This window comes from Oryctolagus cuniculus, chromosome 13 (genome assembly GCF_051225735.1).
Source record: "Oryctolagus cuniculus isolate XC-2025 breed Fujian yellow rabbit chromosome 13, ASM5122573v1, whole genome shotgun sequence".
Taxonomy (NCBI): Eukaryota; Metazoa; Chordata; class Mammalia; order Lagomorpha; family Leporidae; genus Oryctolagus; species Oryctolagus cuniculus.
This window is the reverse complement of record NC_142879.1, coordinates 106057897-106082728: the sequence shown is the minus strand read 5'-3', so window position 1 is coordinate 106082728 and position 24832 is coordinate 106057897. Positions and strand designations below refer to the sequence as shown.

The 24832-nt window shown below is 46.2% G+C and overlaps 1 protein-coding gene across 6 annotated transcripts in view; it reads left to right on the top strand.

Annotated features, from left to right (window-relative positions):
- Positions 1 to 24832, top strand: part of GPR158 (G protein-coupled receptor 158) — a 347460-nt gene that overhangs the window by 302613 nt on the left and 20015 nt on the right. For all 6 annotated transcript variants that reach the window (XM_051820964.3, XM_002717291.6, XM_089312446.1 and 3 more), the window contains one exon: positions 18281 to 18519. In XM_051820964.3, the coding sequence (XP_051676924.3) occupies positions 18281 to 18519 (239 nt within the window). The remainder of the gene's footprint in view (positions 1 to 18280; positions 18520 to 24832) is intronic.

Sequence of the window (24832 nt, the reverse complement as noted above, 5' to 3'; positions counted from 1 at the left end):
TGTGTGTGTGTGTGTGCGTATCATAGTTTCTTAATCCAGTCATCAGTTGATGGACATCTGAGTTGATTCGGTATCTTAGCTATTGTAAATTGTGCTGCTGTGAACATGGGGTACAGATATATATAAAACTTGTATAACTTAAAAAAAGAGAATGTGGGAAATCAGGAACTCTGAACACATTGCAAGTGAAAGTGCAAATTAGAGTATACTTTAAAATTACAGTAACATCTCTCAGAATTACAAATGCACACGCCTTTTGGTTCTGCATTCCACATGAAGGAATTTTTTTTCTGTAGAAATATTTCAAATGTGTGAAATAAAATATGCAAAAATTTTTAAAATACTTTAATATCTCACCTATAAGCATATAAGGAAGAAATGTAATTTGAACATAAGAGGGGGCTTCAAAAGTTTGTAGTCGCTCATCTATAGAATACCAAACAAACTGAATGTACAGGAGCAAAATTGACATCTTGTGATTTGATGATTGTTTCTGACCCTTGTCTGTCTTCCTCCAGAACAGGAATCTTTCCACTTTTTACTTGCAGAACTCTTCATTTAGAAGAGCATTAAGCCTCCCATTATAAAGTAAATTGAAAGCATGTTACTGCAAAAGAATTAAAAGAAAAATAATGGAAGGAGGACAAGTGAGGGAGGAAGGTGTGGTTCTATTCTTGGAATGGTGTCTATGAAATGCAGGAAATCTGTTCTCTTTATATTAATCAGTTAAAACCTAAAAATGTTTGCAGATCATGCACATTATGGCAGAAATCTAGGCATGGATTTCAGAAATGTTGCACCCAAACAAATTTATCATTCCATGTTCTGTGAAGTTGCCATAGCCCCCTGTCAGTGTATCAAGCGGGATTTTTTGTTGCAAACCACAGAAGCTATGACTGAATTGGGCAGAAAGAGACTATGCCAGCAGGATGTGGGTGGTCACAGCTGAAAGACTCGCTCTGGAAGGGCCTGATTTGGGGTAGCTTGAGGGATGGAAGCCGTCTGAGTGGAAAAGTGATGCTTCTTGAATCCCGCAGCCCCATTTCAGAGGGCGGGTTTGTTTTTTTATATCAAGATTAAACTAAACAAACAAACAAACAAAAAAGCCAAAAACCTAAAACTAAGTTAGAACTGACTATTTTCCAAAAATACTAAGTTAGACCTCCCAAGGCAGGAAACTCCAAGGATGGGTGTATGAAAGCGACTGTAACGGCCCCCCGAGACAGGATAGCCGGGACAGACCGGAGCTTGTGTTTGTGTCAGCCGTTCCCTAGTTCCCTAAGGCCTCGTGGAAGGGCTAAAAGTCTTCCTCTACCTCCTGGTCTCTCCCTGAGCGGCTGCTGTGTTTGCAGAATTCCTGCCGTGACGGAAGCTTGAGACTGACCTGAAGAAGTACGGGGTTCTCACTCTCTCTCCAGAACCGCCGCTCTGAGTCTGGATGGAAGCTTAAAGGGCTCATCCACTTTTTACCCAGTTGCCTCCTTTTCTCCATGGTGGACTGCCCCCACCTTTGAGGGTCATAGGTCAGAGACTCCCATGATAGTGCCCAGGATGATCCACAATGCAACATGGGGATGTACGAGTTGATGGGAGGGTTGTAGTGCATTCAAACACGGGAAACCTGGCCGAGAGATATTTTCTCCCAGGAATGTGACCACACAGGTGTGTGTCTTTCCACCATGTTCGATTTACTGGTCAAACACAAACGTACAAGGTTAGCTGGTAACGCACATCACTCACATCCAGGGAGGAGGAGAGGAAGGAGGACAGAAGCAGAGCTGGCCATCTGGGAGGCTCCAGTCGCCACACGGGGAAGTCAAGTTCATCAGGCTGTGGTTCCTCCGCAGGGCCAGCATGGCCTGGTGCACTGAGCCAAAGTGCTCTCTCCCCTTCCATAGACCCCTGGGGTGGGGATGTCTCCTTATCCTGAAGTCCATGAGTCTCTGTGCCATGTGTTGAGGTCCTTCCTGGAGCTGAGCCCTGGTTCTGTGTGTGTGATCGCTAAGTCCTTCACTGATGTCCTTTGACTTAGCCAGAGCCACTGTGTATCATGTATCAAATGGAGACGCTGCGGCCAGCCTTGCCCACGCTCCATCCAGGGGTGGAGTGGTGCCCTTCAGGGAGCAGAGTTCCTGCACCAGCCTTGTTTGGAATCTCCAGGCTTTGTGACGAGGGGAGACAGACAAGCTTTTAGTGGTCTTTATCGTTGCCTTACATCCTCCAATGACAGTGCATGCCTTGTTGGCAGGCCATTCACGCCGAGCACTTTATTTGAACCCAGAAATTTCCCCCTTCCGGAGGAGGGAGGGATGGCTGAGGGAGGAAAGGAGAGAGGGCGCGAGAGAGGACAGGGTTTACCTATCAGTACAGAACATAAGGAAACAAAGGATTGGAGGAGGCAGAGATAAGCACCGTCCATGTAGAAGCAGGCGTTTCCTTCAGCAGCCACAGACCTGTCTTAATACATGAATGATGTAATGCGACCAGGAAGGACATCTAGCGTGTGCACGGGTGTGTGTAGGCACACAGTACCAGCCAGGCCAGGTGTTGGGTGGTTAGCTGTCGGTTTAAGAATCTTTGGGAGGCAGTAGCTCTTTTTTTTAAATTTTTTTTATTTTAAGGAATACAACTTTATGAACTTAATACAGACAGACTTGGGAACGTGATGATTCTTACCCCCCTCCTCATCCCCCCCCCCCCTTACTCCTGCATTTCTTCCTCCTCCCTCTTCCTTTCCCATTCTTACTTTTTACAAAGATCAATTTTCAGTTAATTTTTGTACTCACAAGATTAACCCTACACTAAGCAGAGAGTTCACCAATTAAGATGAAGAAACGAACAAAACCAAGCAAACAAGAAAAACATTGTCCCTCAACAGTCAAGGCAAGAGCTGTTCAAAATCAGTGCCTCTCAGAGTGTCAGTTTCACTCCTAAGGATTACATTTTAAGTACTCTATTGGTCACCACAGATCAGAGAGACCATATGGTATTTGTCTTTTTGTGACTGGCTTGTTTCACTAAGTATAATGGTTGCCAGTTACATCCATTTTGTTGCAAATGATGGCATTTCATTTTTTTACTGCAGTATAGTATTCCATAGTGTATATATACCATAATTTCTTTATCCAGTCTTCAGCTGATGGCCATCTGCATTGATTCCATATCTTAGCTATTGTAAATTGAACTGAAATGAACATGGGGGTGCAGATCACTCTTTCATATGCTGATTTCATTTCCTTTGGATAAATTCCCAGGAGTGGGATGCCTGGGTCTTATGGTAGGGCTGTTTTCAGCTCTCTGAGAGATCCCCACACTGTCTTCCACAGTGGCTATGCCAGTTTACATTCCCACCAACAGTGGATTAAGCTACGCTCCTCCCTACATCCTCATCAGCATTTGTTGTTTATTGATTTCTGTATGAGAGCCATTCTAATGGGGTGAGGTGAAACCTCACTGTGGTTTTGATTTGCATTTCCCTGATGGCTAGTGATCTTGAGCATTTTTACACGTGTCTTTTTTTTTTTTTTTTTTTTTTGATAGGCAGAGTGGACAGTGAGAGAGTGAGACAGAGAGAAAGGTCTTCCTTTTGCTGTTGGTTCACCCTCCAATGGCTGCCTCGGCCGGCGCATGGCACTGATCCAAAGCCAGGAACCAGGTGCTTCTCCTGGTCTCCCATGGGGTGCAGGGCCCAAGCACCTGGGCCATCCTCCACTGCACTCCCGGGCCACAGCAGAGAGCTGGCCTGGAAGAGGGGCAACCAGGACAGAATCCAGTGCCCCAACCAGGACTAGAACCCAGTGTGCCGGCATCGCAAGGCAGAGGATTAGCTTAGTGAGCCGTGGCGCCAACTGCTTTTACATGTGTCTATTGGCCATTTGAATTTCCTGTCGTGAAAAATGTCTGTTCAGGTTCTATGCCCATGTCTTGACTAGGTCATTTGTTTTGTGGTTATTGAGTTTCTTGAGCTCTTCATAGATGCTGGAAGTTAATCCTTTGTCAGTTGTGTAGTTTGCAAGTCTTTCTCCCATTCTGTTGGTTGCCTCTTCACTTTGCTGAGTGTTTTGCAGTGCAGAAGCTTCTCAGTGTGATGTAATCCCCCTTGTTAATTTTGGCTTTGACTGCCTGTGTTTCTGGGGTCTTTTCCAAGAACTCTTTCCCTATGTCAATGTCTTGTAGAATGTCCCTGGTGTTTTCTAGTAATTTGATGGTATCCCATTGTCGATTTAGGTCTCTGATCCATTTTGAGTGGATTTCTGTGTAAGATGTAAAGTAGGGGTCTTGTTTCACCTGCATACTGGAGATCCAGTCTTCCAAGCACCATTTGTTAAAGAGACTGTCTTGGCTCCAGGGGTTGATTTTTGCTTCTTTGTCAAAGATAAGTTGGCTGTAGGTGTGGGGTTTCTATTCTGTTCCATTGGTCTCCATGTCTGTTTTTGTGCAGTGCCAGGCTGTCTTGATTGTAACTGCCCTGTCGTGAGTCTCGAGGTCTGGTGTTGTGATGCCTCCAGCTTTGTTTTATTGTTTAAGATTACATTAGCTATTTGGCGTCTCTTGTGTTTCCATGTTAATTTTAGCATCATTTTTCTAGATCTGAGAAAAATGTTGTTGGTATTTTGACTGGGATCACATTGAATCTATACATTGCTTTTAGTAGTATGGACATTTTGAAGAAGTTGATTCTTCTAGTCCATGAAAACGTAAGATTTTTTTCCACTTTTTTATGTCCTCTATTTCTTTCTTTAATGTTCTGTAATTTTCAGCAGAGATCTTTGATGTCCTTGGTTAAATTTATTCCAAGATATTTAACTTTTTGTAGCTATTGTGAACGGGATTGTTCTTAGAAGTTCTTTCTCAGCTATGGCATTGTCTGTGTATACAAAGGCTATTGATTTTTGTGTGTTGATTTTATGTCCTGATACTTTACCAAACTCTTTTATGAGTTCCAATAGTCTCTCCATGGAGTCTTTTGGATCCCCTGTATATAGAATCATGCCGTCAGCAATAGGGATAGTTTGACTTCCTCCTTCCCTATTTGTATCCCTTTGATGTCTTTTTCTTGGCCTGATGGCTCTGGCTAAAACGTCCAGGACTATATTAAATAGCAGTGGTGAAAATGGATGTCCTTGTTTCATTCTGGATCTTATGGGAATGCCTCCAGTTTTTCCCCGTTAAGTAGGACGCTGGCTGTGGGTCTGTTATAAATTGCCTTGATCATGTTGAGGAACGTTCCTTCTATACCCAATTTGTTGAAGGTTTTAATCATAACAGGATGTTGAATTTTGTCAAATGCTTTCTCTGCATCTATTGAGATAATCAGATGGATTTTGGTCTTCAGCTTGTTAATGTGGTTTATCATACTTACTGATTTTTAGATGTTGAACCATACCAGGGATAAATCCTGTTTGGTCCAGGTGAATGATCTTTCTGAGGTGTTGTTGGATTCAGTTGGCTAGTATTTTCTTGAGGATTTTTGCATCTGTGTTCATCAGAGATATTGGTCTATAGCTCTCTTTCTCTGCCATATCTTCTTTTTGGCTTAGGAATTAAGGTGATGCTGGCTTCATATAAGGAATTTGGGAGGATTCCCTCCCTTTCGGTTGTTTTGAATAGCTTGAGAAGAATTGGAGTTCTTTAAATGTCTGGTAGAATTCAGCAGTGAAGCCATCCGGTCCTATGCTTTTCTTTGTTGGGAGGGTCTTTATTACTGATCCAATCTCTATCTTGGTTATTATTGGTCTATTAAAGTTTTCTGTGTCTTCATGACTCAATCTTGGTAGACTGTATGTGTTCATGAATCTGTCCATTTCTTCTGGGTTTCCCAATTTGTTGGAAAATAGTTCTCTGTAGTAATTCCTGATGCTTCTTTTTATTTCTATAGTGTCTATTGTTACATTTCCTTTTTCATCTCTGATTTAGTTGTTTTGGGTCTTCTTTTTTTTTTTTTCCATTGGGCCAATGGTATGTCAGTTTTTTTATTTTTTGAAAAAACATCTTTTTGTTTTGTTGATCTTTTGTATTTTTTGTTTCAATTTTGTTTATTTCTTCTCTAATTTTAATTATTTATTTTCTCCTACTAGTTTTAGGTTTTGTTTGCTGTTGTTTTTTAGATCCTTGAGATGCATTGATAGCTCACTTATTTAGTGACTTTCTAGTTTGTTGATGTAGGCACTAATTGCTGTGAACACCCTCCCACCACCGCCCTGGGTGAGCAGTCACCCTGCTGTCCTGAGGGATCCGGGCCAACTCAAAAAGGGGCAGTTCACTAAGCTCTCCCTCCCACTGTATCAACAGCGGTACAGGCCCGTGCAATCCAATCGCACCTGGTTTGCCTGGGTGGGCGCCTTCCCCAATGCAGGCGGCTGGTCTTCTGTCTGGTTGCACCTTTCTGCGTGTCTGCTCCTTCCGCACAGGTCTGGGCTGTTTCTGCTGCCTTTGCAGGACCTCCTACTGCAGGTGCCCCTGAGAGTGGACTCTCTCCACTTTTTTTAATATTAATTTCGCCCGGCCTAAATCAGACCACCCTGTCGCTATTCTGCCACCTTGGAGCACGGCAGTAGCTCTTAGTTAAGAAAAGCTAGGTATATTTTCAGGAAGCAAACTGAGAAAATGTCTTTTTTTTTTTTTTTTTTTTTTTGATAGACAGAGTTAGACAGTGAGAGAGTGAGACAGAAAGAAAGGTCTTCCTTTTTCCGTTGGTTCACCCCCCAAATGGCTGCTACGGCTGGTGCGTTGCACCGATCCGAAGCCAGGAGCCAGGTGCTTCCTCCTGGTCTCCCATGCGGGTGCAGGGCCCAAGGACCTGGGCCATCCTCCACTGCCTTCCCGGGCCACAGCAGAGAGCTGGCCTGGAAGAGGAGCAACCGGGACAGAACTGGCACCCCAACCGGCACTAGAACCCTGGGGTGCCGGCACTGCAGGTGGAAGATTAGCCTAGTAAGCCAGCGGTGCCCCGGCCCTGAGGAAATGTTTTTAAATTGAAAGGAAACGGAGCCAGGGACCACCTCCGTCATATTAACCCGTGAAGTAGCCTTGAACCAGGAGCTGTGCACACTGCGTTCTGACTGGGGAGTGGCAAAGGCTCCCCGTCTGATGCTGCTAACAATAGGGCTGCCAGGCCCTTCTGCTGAGTTCACCGTGGTTTCTTGTCTCTACTGGCGCTTACTCTGGGGTGCAGAACACGTTCAAGTGCAGTGTTACTCCTAGGGACATTTGAGACCCACGTTGGGATGGGTGTTTGGCACAGCTCTTAGATACTGCCTGGGATGCCCACATGCCATATGAGAGCGGCTGAGTTCAAGTCCCAGCCCCACTTCCAATGCAGCCTCCTGCTGAAGCACACCCTGAGAGACAACAGGTGATGGCCCAGGTACCAGGGTCCCTGCCACCCATGTAGAGTCCTGGATTGAATTCCAGGATCCCCGCATTTGGACTGCCCTAGCCCTGGCATTTGGGGAGTGAACCAACAAACTGATGAAAGATCCCCCCCACCCCGTCTTGGTCTCTGTCTCTCTGATTTCACATGCATTCAAAAGAATTTTTTAAAGAACCACTTTATTCATCAGAAAAATAGGGACTCATTTCTAAGCTTCCGAGGACTATCACTTTCCCGGTCTGATTTCAGGTACTGTTTGGACAGGAAGCTGAGCAAATGTCAAAGCTACAGAAAGTTCTGTACCCTGGGAGGTGCACTGGAAGTTGTGTCCCAGGTGAATGAGCCTCACCTTGGACCCATCAGAGCTTCTCGAGTCTTAGTGCCGTAGCCAGGTGCCTCCCAGAGAGGTGACGTGCTCAACCCGAACTCTCAGAGGCTGAAGGGTGTACATTGCTCTTCCAGAATTAACTCTAATACTGGCACTCGAAGCAATTGACCAAAAAGTAGGGTTTTCTAAGTGGCTTTGCCTTCCTCTTTTGTCACCTCATTATGGGTCACCCTGGGCTTTCTGAGATGGGCACTTAAACAGCCCCGCTACAGACAGAGTGACCATTTTGTATCATGTTGGATGGAACAGGAAACATCAGCAGTCATTTGGCTCCTTGCGAGTATTAATCGACTTCATAATTGCACTGCTGAAGGAAGCCTTGGCGTGGCATGGACCCTACGAGACCCGTGCACATACAGAAGTACCTGTGTGCTCCCCTGATCCGAGCTCGTTCTCAGAAACAGTGTAGTTAGTCTGCAGCGCTGAAGGCCCTACGTCTGGGTCATTCTCAGCACTTGTATCCCTGGAGGGAGGCCTCGGAAGCCTGAGAACCAAGAGGCGGCACCTTCTGTGCCCGGCACGCCCCTCTCCCTCCTTGGCACACTCCCAGTCTGTCTCCAGCACCCAGGCCCTCGTTAGCTGTTGGGAATCCCTCTCAGAACCATAAAACAGCACCCCGAAGCTCCAGAATGTTAACAAAGACGTAGTTGATCAGCCAGACCTCTGTGCAGACCGTCACTCAGTGGAAACTCCACTGAAGTGCTGGACTTTGATTTCTTCCCTGGCTGGCGATGGATGGTGAGGTATTCCCTTCCAGTGCTGGGTGGCAGCGATGAGCACAGCTCCCAGCCTGCCCCGCGGCCAAGAGGCAAACCGATGCAGGCTCTGTAGTGAAACGTGTCGCTGAGCCAGGGTGTTCAGTAGGCAAGGGCAATCAGTGCATTTCAACATTTGATAGTTTCACCTTAGGATGGGTGTTGCTGGACGTAACCCAACTGTAAGTCGAGGGGCGGCTGTATTCGTAGAGAATCTGATATCAGAGAGAACCTTTTGAATAACAGTTGAAATAAAAGGAAAATTTGCTTTCATTGTACTTCCAGAACATATTGACTGCTACATGTGAGTGAAACAGGAACGCAGTTCACTCAGAAAACTTGGGAGACTCCATGCTTTCCTTACTCTGTCTGACTTCATGTGTCCTGTCTGCTTTGTTGTATGACACATACCTTTGAAATACACTTTATTTTATAACATTTGCACTCAAACATTTTCAATATTGAGTTCCTCTTTTTAAACATGTTCATATATTATATGATGTGATTACAACATCGTTTTACTTCTAGGTTTCTAAAAAGAGGCTTGCATTGGTGTATTTAATTTAAGGGCTATATCCATGTTTGATACAAGAGATATTTTGTTACTCCGGTTGTTAGGGTTTTAACTTGGTCTGTGCGTATATGCATAGGTGTGTTTTCTAATCAATTTTAAAATAACAAACTAAAACCTATCTAGTAGTTCAGAAATAGTACTTCTCAGACAGTAGATGCTAATTTATTAGCCTAAAGTTCTTTGTTAGCAACTGTCTGTCCCAATTTTATACACCACGTAGTGGAAATATTGCTCACCCTTGTGTGAAGCAGATAAGCAACTAAGAAATAAGATTATTTCCTTTATGCAAAAAAAAAAAAAAAGAAATAAGAAAAAGGAGGGAAGCCAAGCTGTCTTAAAGGCCAACACTCTGCTTCCACAAGCTGCTGCCTGCTGCTGTCTCCCGCCTGCTGCTGTCTGGGCTCAGAGTCAGGGACTTGGGTTGTTTTTCCATGGATATATTGATGATCTTTCCAATGTGCCATGGGTCACCTGGGACCTGGTTACTCTGCTGCCCCTCACCCAGCCTTCGCAGTGTCCAGTCAAAAAAACTAAACTCAATTGTGTTTTCATTTACAGAGAGTTCCAAGTGATCCTGACTTGTTTGTTTTTTGATCCACTGGTTATTTGGTTTCCACGTATCTGAAGGATTTCCCATAGATCTCTCTGTGGGCTGTGATCAGAGCACATACCTTGTATGACTTGAGTCCTCTTCAAAATACTGAGGTTGTTTTTTTTGTTTGTTTGTTTGTTTTTTTTTTATGTCTCAGGATACGACCTGCCTTGTTTAACTGTTCCATGGGGACTTGAAGGGTTTGTTTGATAAGGTTATTTCAAATCTTTTATATCTTCATCAGTTTTCCCTCAGCTCACTCTGTTACTGAGAGAAGATGTGGGATTTTTTTTTCTCATCGTGGTTCCATCAGTCTTTGCCACTTGAAGTTGCTCTCAGAGGTGTAAACATTTAGAGCTCATGATGACCTTCACCCTGCCTTCTACTAGTCTCTGTCCTGAAGTCTGCTGTGTTGATGTTAATATGGTCCCTCTAGTTTTGTGTTAGTGTGGTATATCTTTGCTTCCATCATTTTACTTTTAGCCTATTTTTATCTTGATATATAATGTGCATTTCTTATAAGAAGCATATTGTTGGGCCTTCCTTCTTTCTAATCTGCTGGACAAGCTCTGCTTTTTGATTGATATGTTGAGACTGTTACCTTTAAGCCTGACTGTTGATAAGCTTGTGATTTTAGGTGATGTTACCTATGTTCCTTCCACTGTGCCAGCCACTCACCTGGCCTCCGGTTGCTCAAGTCCTTCACCCAGCGTTTGCAAGTATCTAGTCCATTGAACTGTCGGACAGACAGTTCAGTGACAGAAGTATGGCTCTTCCAGATATTCCTAGGAAGACACAAACTACTGGAGTGACTCCAGAGGAAATTTTGTCAGAAATCAACAAACTGATCTGAAAAGTCATAAGAGCAAAGGACCCAGAGCAGTCAAAATAAGCTTGATAAAACAAACCGAAGAACTCACACTTCCTGTTTTGTTTTTAATTTACTTCAAAGCTGCAGCAATCAAGAGGAAGGTGGTACTGGCCTAGGGAGAGACATAGGTCCGTGGAACAGGATTGAAAGTCAACGTTGTGGTCAGTTGATTTCTGTGTGTGTGTGGTGGGCAGGATGTGAAACAGTTCAGTGGAGACAGAGTAGTCATTTTGGCCATGATGCTGGGTTAACTGGATAGCCACTTTTTTTTTTTTTAAGGGAAAGAGTTTATTGGGGGAAACCTGACAGACTGGAGGGAAGGGGTGAAGAAGGAAAAGAGGGAGAAGGAGAGCATGAGAGGGGGAGAGAGGGAGAGCGAGAGGGAGAGAGAGAGTTGTTCAGGAACAGATCTTTTTTAAAACCTCACTGGGGGAATGGGCAGGCTGGGAGGTAGGAGCAGGGAATCCCATTAGGATGGGGATGGGGCTGACATTGGTGGTTGGGCGACGTGGCCACCTGGCTTCCAGCAATGGTGGGGGCTAGAGTCTAGGATGGTGTCAGGATGTAGATGGCGCCACAGATAAGACTGCACCATTTTACTAACATTCCCCCCTTTTGTTTTCTATAAAGCAGGAGTTGTATGGGATTACGTTAGTCCCAAAGTCCAGGAGGGGTAGAGGGACGATGATGTCTTTAGAACTACTTCCTGCTGACATGGGCGACGAGGTGCTCTTTGCTGCGATGGGGCGATGTCTCAAGCCGCTGTCTCCTGGGTGGGGAGCCAAGTGTATCCCTGTAGCAGCATCTGGTTGACCACCTGGTTGCTGAAGGCCTTGGTTCGTCCCATTATCACCTCCTATAAACACTTAGACACTGTAGTATAAAAGACAGTGAGAATAGCAACCAATGATCCTAAGAGTGGCATTAACCAGGTAATGAAAGGATTTCACAGGGGAGGGAAGTGGGCGGGGTCTGTGGACCCTTGTGAGGACTATTTGATGGACATGGTTTAAAGTTGATTCTACCCTGGGGCAGCCAGATATTCCAAGATGAAAAAATGAGGCTGTACCTCTGCCTTACACCGTTTACAAAAACTAATTCCAAGTGGATCGCAGACCTAAATTTAAGAGTTAAAACTGGCTGGCGCTGCGGCACCGGCACCCCAGGTTCTAGTCCTGGTCGGGGCGCCAGATTCTGTCCCGGTTGCCCCTCTTCCAGGCCAGCTCTCTGCTGTGGCCTGGGAGTGCAGTGGAGGATGGCCCAGGTGCTTGGGCCCTGCACCCCATGGGAGACCAGGAGAAGCACCTGGCTCCTGGCTTCGGCCACAGCGTGCCGGCCGCGGCAGCCATTGGAGGGTGAACCAACGGCAAAAGGAAGACCTTTCTGTCTGTCTGTCTCTCTCTCATTGTCCACTCTGCCTGTCAAAAAAAAAAAAAAAAGGAGTTAAAACTATAAAACTCTTGAGAAGAAGAAAAAATAGGTACAAATATTTATAACCTTGCAGAAATATCAAGAGCACAAGTAACAAACAAGATCAGTTGGACTTAGTCAAAATTGAGCATTTTTATGAATTAAAGGACACTATTAAGAAAGTAAAAAAAGTTCACAGGATGGGAGAAAATATTTGAAATTCATTATTTAAGGAAATTCTAGTATCCAGATTATGTAAAGAATTTTTATGGGTGCCAGTGCTGTGCCATAGCAGGTAAAGCCACTGCCTGAAGTGCCCACATCCCATATGGGCACTGGTTCTAGTCCTGGCTGCTCCTCTTCCAATCCAGCTCTCTGCTGTGGCCTGGGAAAGCAGTAGAAGATGGCCCAAGTCCTTGGGCCCCTGCATTTGCATGGGAGACCTGGAAGAAGCTCCTGGTTCCTGGCTTCAGATCAGTGCCTCTCTCACTCACTCGCTCTCTCTCTAACTCTCTCACTTTCTCGCCCCCCCCCCCCGCCTCTCCTTCTCTCTGTGTGTAACTCTTTCAAATAAATAAATTTTAAAAAATTTTAGGACTCAACAATTAGAGGACAAACAACCTAATTGTTAAAATAGGAATTGAATTGAATTGAATTGAATTGATGGTTTTCCAAAGAAGATATTTAATGGTCTTCATGAACATGAAAATACGCTTAACTTTTCATTAGTTATGAGAGGTATTCAAGTCAAACCACAGTGAGATGTCACCACAAACCCTGGAAGATAGCTACGTGAAAATGGCAAGCAAACTGTTGGTATAAGGACATGAAGAAATGGAACACTTTATACATTGCCTATGGGACTATAGATGGTGTGGCTATATTATGAAATAGTTTGCAGTTCCTCAAATATTAGAGTCCAGTAATCCCACTCCAAGGTCTGTGTCCGTAAGGATGAAAATACAGTCAACACAAAAAAAAAATTGTACACAAATTTCATAGCAATATTAATTAATGCTTATACCAAATATTACTTATAAAAATACTCATGATAGCCAAGACATGAAAGCAACTCAAACGTCCATCCGCCAATGAGTAGATAAATAAAATGTAGTAATTTGATACAATGGAATATTATTCAGCCATAAAAAGAAACAGAGTACTTAATTATGCTATATTAAGGATAATCCTTAAGTCATTGTATTAATTAAAGGAGCCAGGCATAAACGGCTACATATTTTATGATTCCATTTATAAGAAATGTTCATAGTGGCTTGACGATGTGTATTTTTATCCATTTTTACTCCATTCTGAAATAAAAGGGTTGCTGCAAAATCACCAAAAAAAAAGTGAATGTTCTGAAAATTGAAATCGTTCCACTACTGGAAGCTTTTAAAAATTAATTTGTGTTTTATTTAAAAAGCAGAGCGAGGGGCCGGCGCTGTGGCGTAGTGGGGAAAGCCGCCGCCTGCAGTGCCGGCATCCCATATGGGTGTCAGTTCAAGACCCGGCTCCTCCACTTCCGATCCAGCTCTCTGCTGTGGCCTGGGATAGCAGTAGAAGATGGCTCAAGTCCTTGGGCCCCTGCACCAGCGTGGGAGACCCGGAGGAGGCTCCTGGCTTTGGATCGGCACAGCTCCAGCCGTTGTGGCTAATTGGGGAGTGTACCAGTGGATGGAAGACCTCTCTCTCTCTGTCTCTCCTTCTCTCTCTCTGTAACTCTGACTTTCAAGTAAAATAAATAAATCTTTAAAAAAAAGAAAGCAGAGAGAGCGATAAAGGTCTTGCACCCACTGATTTCCTTCCTAAGTGCCCACAGCAGCTGTGGCTGAGCCAGGCTGCAGCCAAGATGCAGGAACTCAACCAGGGCTCCCCGCTGGGGACGGGCATCCAGCTTCTCGAGCGACCACCTGCTGCCTCCCAGGGCCAAGCACTCTGATCTGGGATACTGGTGTCCCAAGCTGTGACCTAACGACTGCTGTGCCCAAGGCCTTCTCCTGGAGGCCGAGTATTCTGGCATCAGCATAATAAACACTCAAAAACGTATCTGGCAGACTAGAGCAGTCAGCCTAGTGGACAGGCACCTGCTCCAATCTTAAACCTCTGAGGAAGAATGAGAACAACGGGTCTTGAACACTAACCTGCAGCTGATTCCCGGGAAGGGGTTATTCAAGTAGATTGCTGGACCCCCTGTCCACTTTCACACTGCATAGTTCTGGATGCAACGTGAGGATTCGTCTAACAAGCTTCCAGGTGATAGTGATGGTTCTGGTTTGGGAGCCACTGGCCCAGATAGCTGGCAGCGTCTACACTGAGACATGAAAGGATACACAGAATTGAGCAAGACTGTGTTTGTATTGATGGAGGCAGGGGCAGTGAGAGAAGTCGAGGGCAGAGGGGCGGGCAGCGGGCACCTGCTCTTAGCCCACAGGGACCTGCAGAACTGCGGGGAGGGGAGCAGTCAGAGAAGAGGCTGCTGAGGGAAGGAGGAAGCAGTCTTCAAAGGAGCTTTGTCGTAGGATAGAGGGACTGGACATTGGGTGGAGAGAGCCACCACTTTGTCGTAGGATAGAGGGACTGGACGTTGGGTGGAGAGAGCCACCACTTTGTCGTAGGATAGAGGGACTGGACATTGGGTGGATATAAACAGGACGCACCGTGATCCTAAGACCATTATTAAAGACACAGTAGTGTCCCCATTTCATTGTAAGTCAATGGTAGAGAAATGCATCATATTCCAATTTATAAAAGCCCATACACGGAAATGCTAAGATTGAAGCACAGAGCCATATCCATATGTCTCCTGTCGTTTGGAAGCCCATAAAGTCAGTAATAAAGGAGATTCATGGGTGCTTCTGCTCTGGTTATTCCTTTTTGGAAATGAGATTATGGGATTTATGACAATCTTGAATTCTCAGGCTATACAATAAATGCCCAAAGCATCATCAGGAAGACGTGGGGTTCTCTAATAATTTAGAAGTGGGATTTTTTTTTGTTGTTAAAAGATGAGCAAACTCAGATCACATATATTTCCTTTGCAAAAAAGAGAATTCTCCTAATAGAGAGCTGTTTTAAGGGAGACGGGTAACTAATGAATCCATGGCTAGCTCTCTTTGAGGTTCAGTGTTTGAACGAGGAGTGTGCCAATCTCCAAGTTTCAGGAAATGGGCGGTCTCCTGACTTTCTCTGAAGCAGTGTCTGTCCACCTGAGGAAAGCTCCCTACAGATTCCTGGGTGTGAGGGCTAAACTTCATGGAACCCAGAAGGAATATTCAAAACGGGGCAGAGCTAGGGGCGGGGCTCAAGCACCACCAATTCCATGCCCTTTTTAGGAACTTTCCACAGTGCCATGTCTTCAGGGGCATGGATGGGATGTGGTGTGTCCCACATGGGGTGGGAGTGGGTGTGTCCCACATGGTAACTTTGTTAAAAGGACCTACAGATCAGGGGGAGGCGCGCAGCCTGCAGCCATGTTGGCTGTTTCCAGCAGGTGCTGGTGACAAGTTCACTTCGTGGCTCTGCTACTTGGGAAGGGGCGGGGGCTCACACAGTGCACAGAAAGGGAAGGGAGTGTGGGTGGCGCTCAGAAGGCGCTTGCCATGGGGGCCAGGCCAGGTGTAGTGCAGGCTGGCTGCAGCTGTCCTGGTGGTGGGCCATGGCTGTTGAAGCATAATACACCTGTAGCTGTCGGTCATCAAACCCGCAGTGTGAGTGGGGCTGTCCGTTCCCACATGGTTGGGCTGGTGCAGTACTGCCCGCGCTGATGTGTGTGTTGGCAAGGAGCTGCCAGACCTCCTCCCCTAGACACCTATGTTCTCACAACAACAGCATCTTGTGGTACCAATTTGTATGCATCAGTTCAAGCTGTTTGATAATAATATATAAATGAAACAAAGAGCCATTCACCTATCTTTTTAAAATAAGAGCCTCTCTTTGACTATGGGTCTGATGCTTGGTGTATGTGTTCCTTGTACCAAATCACCAAAATGCATTTCCTATTGCATTGCATTGCTGTGCTTGTGTTCATAATGCTGGTTCTTTACCCATGAAAACAGAAGAAAGTTTTCCAATTAACCTGAGCATGCAATGTTTCTAGATATTATTTTATTGATCATCCACATATATTAAAATGTCCTCACTTTCATGTAAGTTAACATGGCATTTCAGCATCTTGTTTAAGCATTCTTCCAAAGCATTCAAGATAGATTTTATAGAAACAAGTCTCCCTTTGTTTTAAAATCATGTATGATTATTTTTATTTAATGCTTACTTCAATTAGATAGCATGATAACACTGGGCATAATCTGAGAACAAACACAAATGATTCTTTTTTTATAAAGATTTATTTATTTATTTGAAAGTCAGAGTTACACAGAGAGAGGAGAGGCAGAGAGAGAGAGAGGTCTTCCTTCTGTTGGTTCACTCCCCAGTTGGCCGCAACGGCCAGAGCTGGGCCAATCCGAAGCCAGGAGCCAGGAGCTTCTTCCTGGTCTCCCATGTGGTTTCAGGGGCCCAAGGACTTGGGCCATCTTCTACTGCTTTCCCAGGCCACAGCAGAGAGCTGGATGGGAAGTGGAGCAGTCGGGTCTCGAACAGGCACCCATATGGGATGCTGGTGCTTCAGGCTAGGGCGTTAACCCGCTGAGCCACAGCACCAGCCCTACAAGTGATTCTTAATACTTAGTAATGGGGAAAAAATAATTAACAGTGGGACTTGTTGGAGAAGTGCTGGAGGCACACTGTTAGTGCTCAGCGTGGTGTGGGCCACAGTGCACACACCTTACCATCCACCTAGGGGACGGAGAGTCACTGTGAATCCGGGGGCCTGGTTAGATGGTTCAGTGGGTTAAACTGGCACTAGCTATGCCAACATCCCATATCAGAGTGCTGGTTCAAGTCCCAGCTGCTCTGCTTACAATCCAGCTTCCTGCTAATGCTCCTGAGAAGGCAGAAGATGGCCCATGTACCTGGATCCCTGCCACCCAAGGGCAAGACCCGGGTGGACAGAGCTCCTGGCTCTCGCCTCACCCAGGCGTGGCTGTCGCGCTATTTCAGGAGGCAGCCAGTGGATGGAAGACCTCTGTGTCACTTCTCACTGTCGTTCTGTGTTCTAAATAAATAAGTCTCAATTTTGAAAAAAATAAAAAACCAAAATCTTCTTTTGTGCTCGTTGTATTTGATACTAGTATCTGCCACAGAAAAACTGAGGGTGAATGTGTTATCCACAAACCTTCATGTTAGCCGGAGGACAGTGCGGTTAAAGATATTTGGAGAAAAAGGTAAAATAAGAATCTTCTGCAAAAATTAACTTTCTTTCCTGGGTATGGTGTGTTAATTCCTGAAGAGCTACTGAAAGTCTATGTAGACAAAAAATAATATGAATCGTCTAGACCACTTGGAGTGTGTTTACCTCTGGATTTACAGTCACTGCTATGGAGAATGTATGTGGCTTTAAAAATGAGGCCGAGGAGGATGTAGGACGTTGGGAATTTATTTTTGCCTTAAGTTTATTGGTTCTGGGTGCTCTTCTAGAGCTGTCAACCGTTCAGGGTTGTTTACGTCAGATCACAATTTTGTGACATAAGATATCAGAAGAGGGTGGGGAATTAAAATCAGCTGAGAATGTTCTAAAGACACAGCTGAAGACTGGGTAGAAGGGGGACCCCTATGGTATGGCTGGAGATAGGGCAGTGCTTACGTATCATCTCACCCTGTGATCCTCAATCCTTTGTGCTCCCTACAGGTATCCAAGTTTTCAAAATCACATCTGCTTCCTTAGTGCAGTGACCTTGTTAGTTTAGCGTAGTGTGTAAATACCCCTCTTGTTTTTATTATTGCATTATTCTGGTAACATAATAAGGTGACTGTAAATGGAGGTCGTGTGGAATGGTTTTCAGAAAATGCCTTTAATGACTATAAAATTGCACAACTGGTTCAAGGGAGCTTTTGACTAAGTTTCCTATTGTAAAATCCAACTGCTTCCTTTCAGGATTTCTTGGTCCCCAGAAACCCTATCTGTCTAAGCAATGTTTGCCTGCAGATATTCCTGAAGTCCTGTGACTAATCCTTGAAACTCAAAGATATGCCCAAAAGAATTCCGTCATCTGTGAATGTATGGCTTCAGTGGTCGCTAATTCAGGATATCTGTGTTGCTGTTGGAAGACAAACTAAAATTAAATTGAAACATGAGGGATGCCATTTCTGCATAAAAGGGTTTGTGTGAGCGTGAGTTGCACCTAGGAAGAACCGTCGGATGTCCTGGAGTTTGTTTTCCGAGTGTGACCTTTGCCTCTGCGCTTTGGTCTTCTGCCCCTGCAGGGTGCTGAAGGTGTTCCTCTCACGAACAGCCCAGCGGATCCCGTACATGACCGGCGGCCGGGTGATGCGGATGCTGGCCGTGATCCTCCTGGTGGTGCTCTGGTTCCTCGTCGGCTGGACCGCCTCTGTGTGCCAGAATCTGGAGAGGCGCGTCGCACTGGTTGGCCAGGGGCAAACGTCCGATCACCTCATCTTCAACACGTGCCTCACTGACCGCTGGGATTACATGACGGCAGTTGGTAGGTGGCCTCTCGTCCGAGGGAATGTCTCGTCCCCTTTTCAGTCCCGTTACACTGGGCTTTTGTAGAAGCCCAGGACAACAGGAATCCCACCTGATGTGGTTTGGTAAAACTGCGCTAGGAAAACGTCAGTGACAGGTGGAATGAAAACGTTTTCTGGAAGGTTCCATTTGTTTCCAAAGGCGGGTCCCTTTGTTGAGAAAATATACTGGAGTAAGCCAAAGTGGAAAAGTGCAGTGAATAATGGTGACTTCTGTGTACAAAGACACTTTCTGCTTCTCATTGTATCCGCTGGTCCCAGTTTGATTAACAGTAGCTGTTCTCTTATTTCTTTAGTCGGGAGAAAAATGGAAGCCTGTTGGTGTTTTTGTCCAGTCTACGATCCTGTGATAAATCGGACTTGGTATCCAGGGCACTCTTTGTGTGTGTCTGCACAATTTCTGATTAACCCATCTTCCCCATCTTTACCTCTAGAGAGAATTTTTGATTAATCCTCGCGAGGTCCAGTGTGATACAAGACCAAGCCCTGCTGCTTGGGACTGACAGTTCTGTGGCTGAGAGACGGAGGATCTAAGACCAGTCATACCATGACTGCAGGAGAAATACAGATGATTTTTCTGGTGCTCTAGGCTTTGTTTTTTTAAAAAAAGGAAGGAAAATCCATAGGAATTTTTCTGTTGCTAAAAGCAGGCCATTTTAAGCTAAGTCTCTAAAGATTACAACCACAACAACAAAAATAAAAACGAACTTTTATTATTTTCTTGTTATTACCCTCATTAAGTCACAGGAAAAAATCTTAATTTTATTTGGCAGATACAGAAATGAAATATGAGTTTAATTCCCATCTTCTATCTGACCTATATATGATAATGGTTAAAATATTCCCGTGTCATCTTTTGCTGGAAGTTAATAAAATGTGTAGTTAGTTTTCAATTCAAGTGAAAATATTTTGTCTGGGCAAGGTATTTTAAGAACCTTATAGGCTTGATGTGTATAGCAATGAAGCAATATGTGTGAGAAATGATCATATATACAGTAGTCAGTGTATCTGAAAGACTAACTATGAGAAGATAAAACCTAGAACTAAAGAAGACAGCAGTTCTGATTTTGACTTTGATCTGCATATGAAAATTAAATTTAAAAGAAATATAAAAGCTTTACTCAACAGAAAACCTCTAATATTTTTATACCCTTCAATACAAGTTAATCAAATAGGAAAAATGATTTCCTTGCATTACTATGAAGAAAAGTCCACTAGATTTCTTCTCTGTTTCACACACACAAAAAATAATACTCAAAAACGTGATGACTCCCAAGTCGCTGGCTTCCTTGGCGTCTGTTCCACATTGGTCCTGAGACAGAGGCAAGGCCTGTGAGCATCAGGAGAGGACACAGTGTGGTCACTGTGTCCAAGTGCAGAGGAGTCTACCATGAGGAGGGGCCTGTGACTCACTGTGTGGACTGCCACGCACTCGAGACCCAAGTCTTCGAGTGCCCGCTGTGTTGCGCACTCTGCGGGGCACATACAACGTATAAAGGCCTTATCCCTGGTTTCAAGAATTGGTAAAAGTGATTAGAGCACAGAATGGGGTGGTGAGGGCCCCTGGTGCAGTTGCCGGGTACTAAGGGAGCCAGAACTTGTATTCCTTATAGGGGAGAAGTTCTGGGATCCGTGGGTGATGCCTGATTATTGTAAAGAGTGCAGAGAGCCCTCCAGTGACAGAAGCAGTGGGGGTGGGGGCGGTGGGAATCGTAGGAAACATGAAGGAAGTACCTCCCAGGAAAAGAAATTTTTTTTTTTTTTTTTTGACAGGCAGAGTGGACAGAGAGAGAGACAGAGAGAAAGGTCTTCCTTTGCCGTTGGTTCACCCTCCAATGGCTGCCGCGGCCAGCGCGCTGCGGCCGGCCCACCGCGCTGATCTGAAGGCGAGAGCCAGGTGCTTCTCCTGGTCTCCCATGGGGTGCAGGGCCCAAGCACTTGGGCCATCCTCCACTGCACTCCCTGGCCACAGCAGAGAGCTGGCCTGGAAGAGGGGCAACCGGGACAGAATCCGGCGCCCTGACCGGGACTAGAACCCGGGGTGCCAGCACCGCAAGGCAGAGGATTAGCCTAGTGAGCCGCGGCGCCGGCCGAGAATTATTTTGAGATACATCGTAAGTGATACTGGATGGTTAAGTTATTGGGAGTCTACCAAGCACACTGTGAATGTTGCTGGATGATCCAGGGTAGAGAACCAAGAACGTGATGCCAGGAATCAAATCTGGGGTGCTTTCTGGATGTGTTTTTGGTATTTAGTCTAAATACTCCTGCATTTTGGAGTCAGCGTCGCTGGAAGGGGGAAAGAGCAGTTCAGGAAGTGCAGGCCGTCAAGTGCAGTGTCTGACCAGCCCGAAACCATGAGAAGTGGCCGGTACGTGGTCAGGGGAAGGGCACCCATAACTTCCATTGCACGGCTAAGTATGTGTGTCAGACCTTGGTAGCTCCAAGCCTTAATCCCTGACAAGGACCTCATACAAAATGAGGAATCTGGCCACTTGGTCATGGATGTGAAAGTCCGCCGAAGCGTGAGTCACACCACGGTCTGAAGTGGCCTTGCGGCTTGATGGCCCGCGTCCTGTATTTTATTCTTCAGGTCAGAAACAGAGGCATAGAGAAAACCTAAGCAATACATAAACAAACTCTCAGGAGTCCGTAGGCTGGGACTGATGTTCGTTTGGGAATTTTAAACGTTTTGTGCTTTCAGTGGGACACCAGTGTCCAGCAGTGCTAGTGTCCCTGGGTTGCAGGCGGAGGGTATCCACCACAGAAAACAGAATCATCACTTGGCTCTGAGTCGTATAAGGAAATCCTGAAACAGTGATGTTTCTAAGAAGACTGGATTGCCCCAAAGAGTGGGTTACACAGGTGGCACGCACTACCAGCACCATTTACCGAGCGCTGGGACAAATCAATTAGAGCCCCCGCACTCCCCCGCTTAGATTCATGTTCCGGACCTGGGCTCGCTGCATACATTTTCTTTTCTTTTTTTTAGGATTTATTTATTTATTTAAAAGTCAGAGTTACAAAGAGAGAGGAGAGGCACAGAGAGAGAGAGAGGTCTTTCATCCGATGGTTCACTCCCCAGTTGGCTGCCATGACTGGAGCTGCACCGATCTGAAGCCAGGAGCCAGGAGCTTCTTCTGGGTCTCCTACGTGGGTGCAGGGACTTGGGCCATCTTCTACTGCTTTCCCAGGCCATAGCAGAGAGCGGGATCAGAAGTAGAGCAGCCGAGTCTTGAACCGGTGCTCATATGAGATGCTGGCGCTTCAGGCCAGGACGTTAACCCGCTGTGCCACAGCACTGGCCCCACTGTATACATTTTCTTATGCTGATGTAGCATGTGTCTTGATCCCTGTTGCATGACTTGTGGCCATTTTTAAAATGTGTTTTTCATTTCCAAGCACAGGATAAAAGCTGACAGCACCGTCAGTTAGGCTCGGCTTGGGCTACATTGCTAGAAGCCACATGCACTTTGGTGAAGGGCTTGCTTGAATGTTTTCAGAATGATTTAAGTGGGGGTCATTTGCTTATTTAATAGCCACCCCTTCTGAAGAGTGTTTTGCTTGTTTGAGGGATCACCACTCACATGGTACCACAGGGCAGAGAGGAGTGTCCCTTATTTTATATGTACAGTGATACTTTTCCATTTTGAAGGTAGGGGAGTTTTGTTACAGGGCAGGGTTGTCTGGAGACAAGGCTAGGAGACATGAACCAAGGACTAAAATATCTATTTGTCCAATTCCTCCTCCTCTGTTAAAGATTTATTGAAAGGCAGAGGGACAGGGCAGGGAAGAGATCTTTTATCCGCTGGTTCACTCCCCACATGGCCACAACAGCCAGGGCTGGGCCAAGCCAAAGCCAGGGACTCAGTCCAGGCGTCCCCCATGAATGCCAGGAGCCCAGCACCGGGGCCCTCATCTACTTCCTGCGAGGTGTGTAGCAGGAGGCTGGACTGCACAGGCACTCTGGTGCGGGATGCCAGCGTCACAAGTGGTGGCTTAACCTGCTGCATCACAGCGCCCAGCCCCCCCCCCCCCACAATTTCTTCTGAGGAGTTTCAGCTGCGTGTGAAATCCTGCGAGTTTAAAGGGGGAAAAAATGGAGGAGCTTAAAAAAAAAAAAAAAAAAAAAAAAAAAAAAAACAACTCTTGTGTTGCTTGAAAGGAGGTAACTCATAAATTAAATCAGCTGTCAAGAAGATGGATCATGGGGCTGGTGTTGGGGCGTGGCAGGGAAAGCCACCACCTGCAGTGCCGGCATCCCATATGGGCACTGGTTCTAGTCCCGGCTCTCCACTTCCGATCCAGCTCTCTGCTATGGCCTGGGAAAGCAAAATTGGCCCAAGTCCTTGGGCCCCTGCACCCTGTGGGAGAGCTGGAAGAAGCTCCTGGTTCCTGGCTGTGGACTGGCTCAGCTCCGGCTGTTGAAGCCATCTGGGGAGTGAACCAGCAGATGGAAGACCTCCCCCCCCCCGCCCTCCCCGCCACTGCCTCTCTGTAACTCTGCCTTTCAAATAAATAGGTAAGTAATGCGTCAGTAAAAGAATGTGCCTGTTGAAACAGCAAGCTGGTCTGAGTCCCAGTGTGCTCTCACAGCATCCGTCTGATTCCCGCAGTGACCTGAGGAGGGGGCTGGTGCCGCCGCTTCCCGGGAGACCAGGGCGCCACTTAGACTGTGGGGTGGGAAGGACTTGCAGGCTCTCGCCGTTTCAGCCCAACAGGACCCATTCTGACCCATTCAGAATCGTGGGATGAATGAAGTCAGAGAGACCCTCCGGCCAACGCAGCAGCAGGTTTACAGATCCGATCCCTCACTGGGCGGTCAAGCAGTGTCCTGAGCCGGCTGACGCAGCAAGGAGACTCCCAGACTTCGTAAGCTGCAGGTTCTACAGTAACTCCAAGGAAGTTTGCGTTTCTTTGGCTTCCAAAAGAGAAGAAGCAAAACGACACGGGAAGCATGTGATGAAGATAGGAAATAAATTAACTGATCCTTTCTCCTTGACTTTTTGCACCATCCAAATATTCATGCCTCACAAAAAGTTAAATATATTCCCGCACGAATGGAAAATAAATAAATAAATAAGTAATTTCCACTGGAATTACTCCCAAACCATTCAAGCCAGCCCTTCAAAACAGCTGTGTAAGATTCTTGTAATGTGGCCCAAGCAAAGGGAAATAGATTGTCAGTGTTGTCAGGCTTTGATAAAAGATCAAAAATTACAAACACATTTTTTATTCTTTTTTTTAAAAAGATTTATTTATTTATTTTTTGAAAGAGTTACAGAGAATGAGGGAGAGACAGAGAGACATCTTCATCCACTGGTTCACTCCCCAGATGGCCACAACAGCCAGTGCTGGGCCAGGCCGAAGCCAGGAGCCAGGAGTTTATCCAGGTCTCCCACGTGGGCGTCAGGGCCAAGCACTGGGGCCATCTTCCAGTGCTCTCCCAGGCCACAGCAGGGAGCTGGATGGGACGTGGAGCAGCTGGGACTCGAACCAGCTCCCACATGGGATGCCAGCGCTGCAGGTGGGGGGACTTAATCTGCTGCACCACTAAACGTGTTTCATTTCAAAAAAAGTTTTACATTTGTTTGCTTGAGAGACAGAGAGAGACAGAAAGAGGAGAGAGAGAGAGAGCGAGAACGTGAGCGAGCGCGCACCAGGTGTGCTACCATCCCTGCTTCTCTCCCCAAATGTTAGCAGCATCCAGGGCTGAGCTGGGGCCAAAGCCAGGACCCAGGGGCTCCATCCGGGACCCCACGCGGCTGACAAGAGTCCAGCGACCTGACCCATTGCTGCTGCTCCAGTAGCAGGAAGCTGGAGCCAGGAGCTGAACCCAGGTAGCCAGTGTGGGATGCAGGCATTTTGACTGCTGGGTTATCGCACTCCACTGCACTGTGTAAGTGGTGACAAGTAAGCCCAACCCCAGCTCCCGCCCGGCAGTGTGCACACAGGTGATGGCTGGGAACCCAGAGGCGGGGGGGTCAGAAGACACAGCTTGGGACCCTGGCGTTGGCCCTGCTCCTGTGCCTCCTCTTACTCTTTCCCTGTGAGCCCTGCGTGTCCACAATCCGCACGGTGCCTCCCTCTCTGCTGACGTCTCTGGATCTTGCCAAAGTTCTGTCACCTAGCATCAGACTTTAAGTATCTTGAATGTGTGTGCCAGAGGGACAGGAAAGTCTGCTCCCCCTGCCTTTCCCACTGAAGTCGCGGCGGGGAGAGGGAAGAACGCTGGGTCCACGTTGCAGACGTGTGAAAGGAAGCCACCGAGAA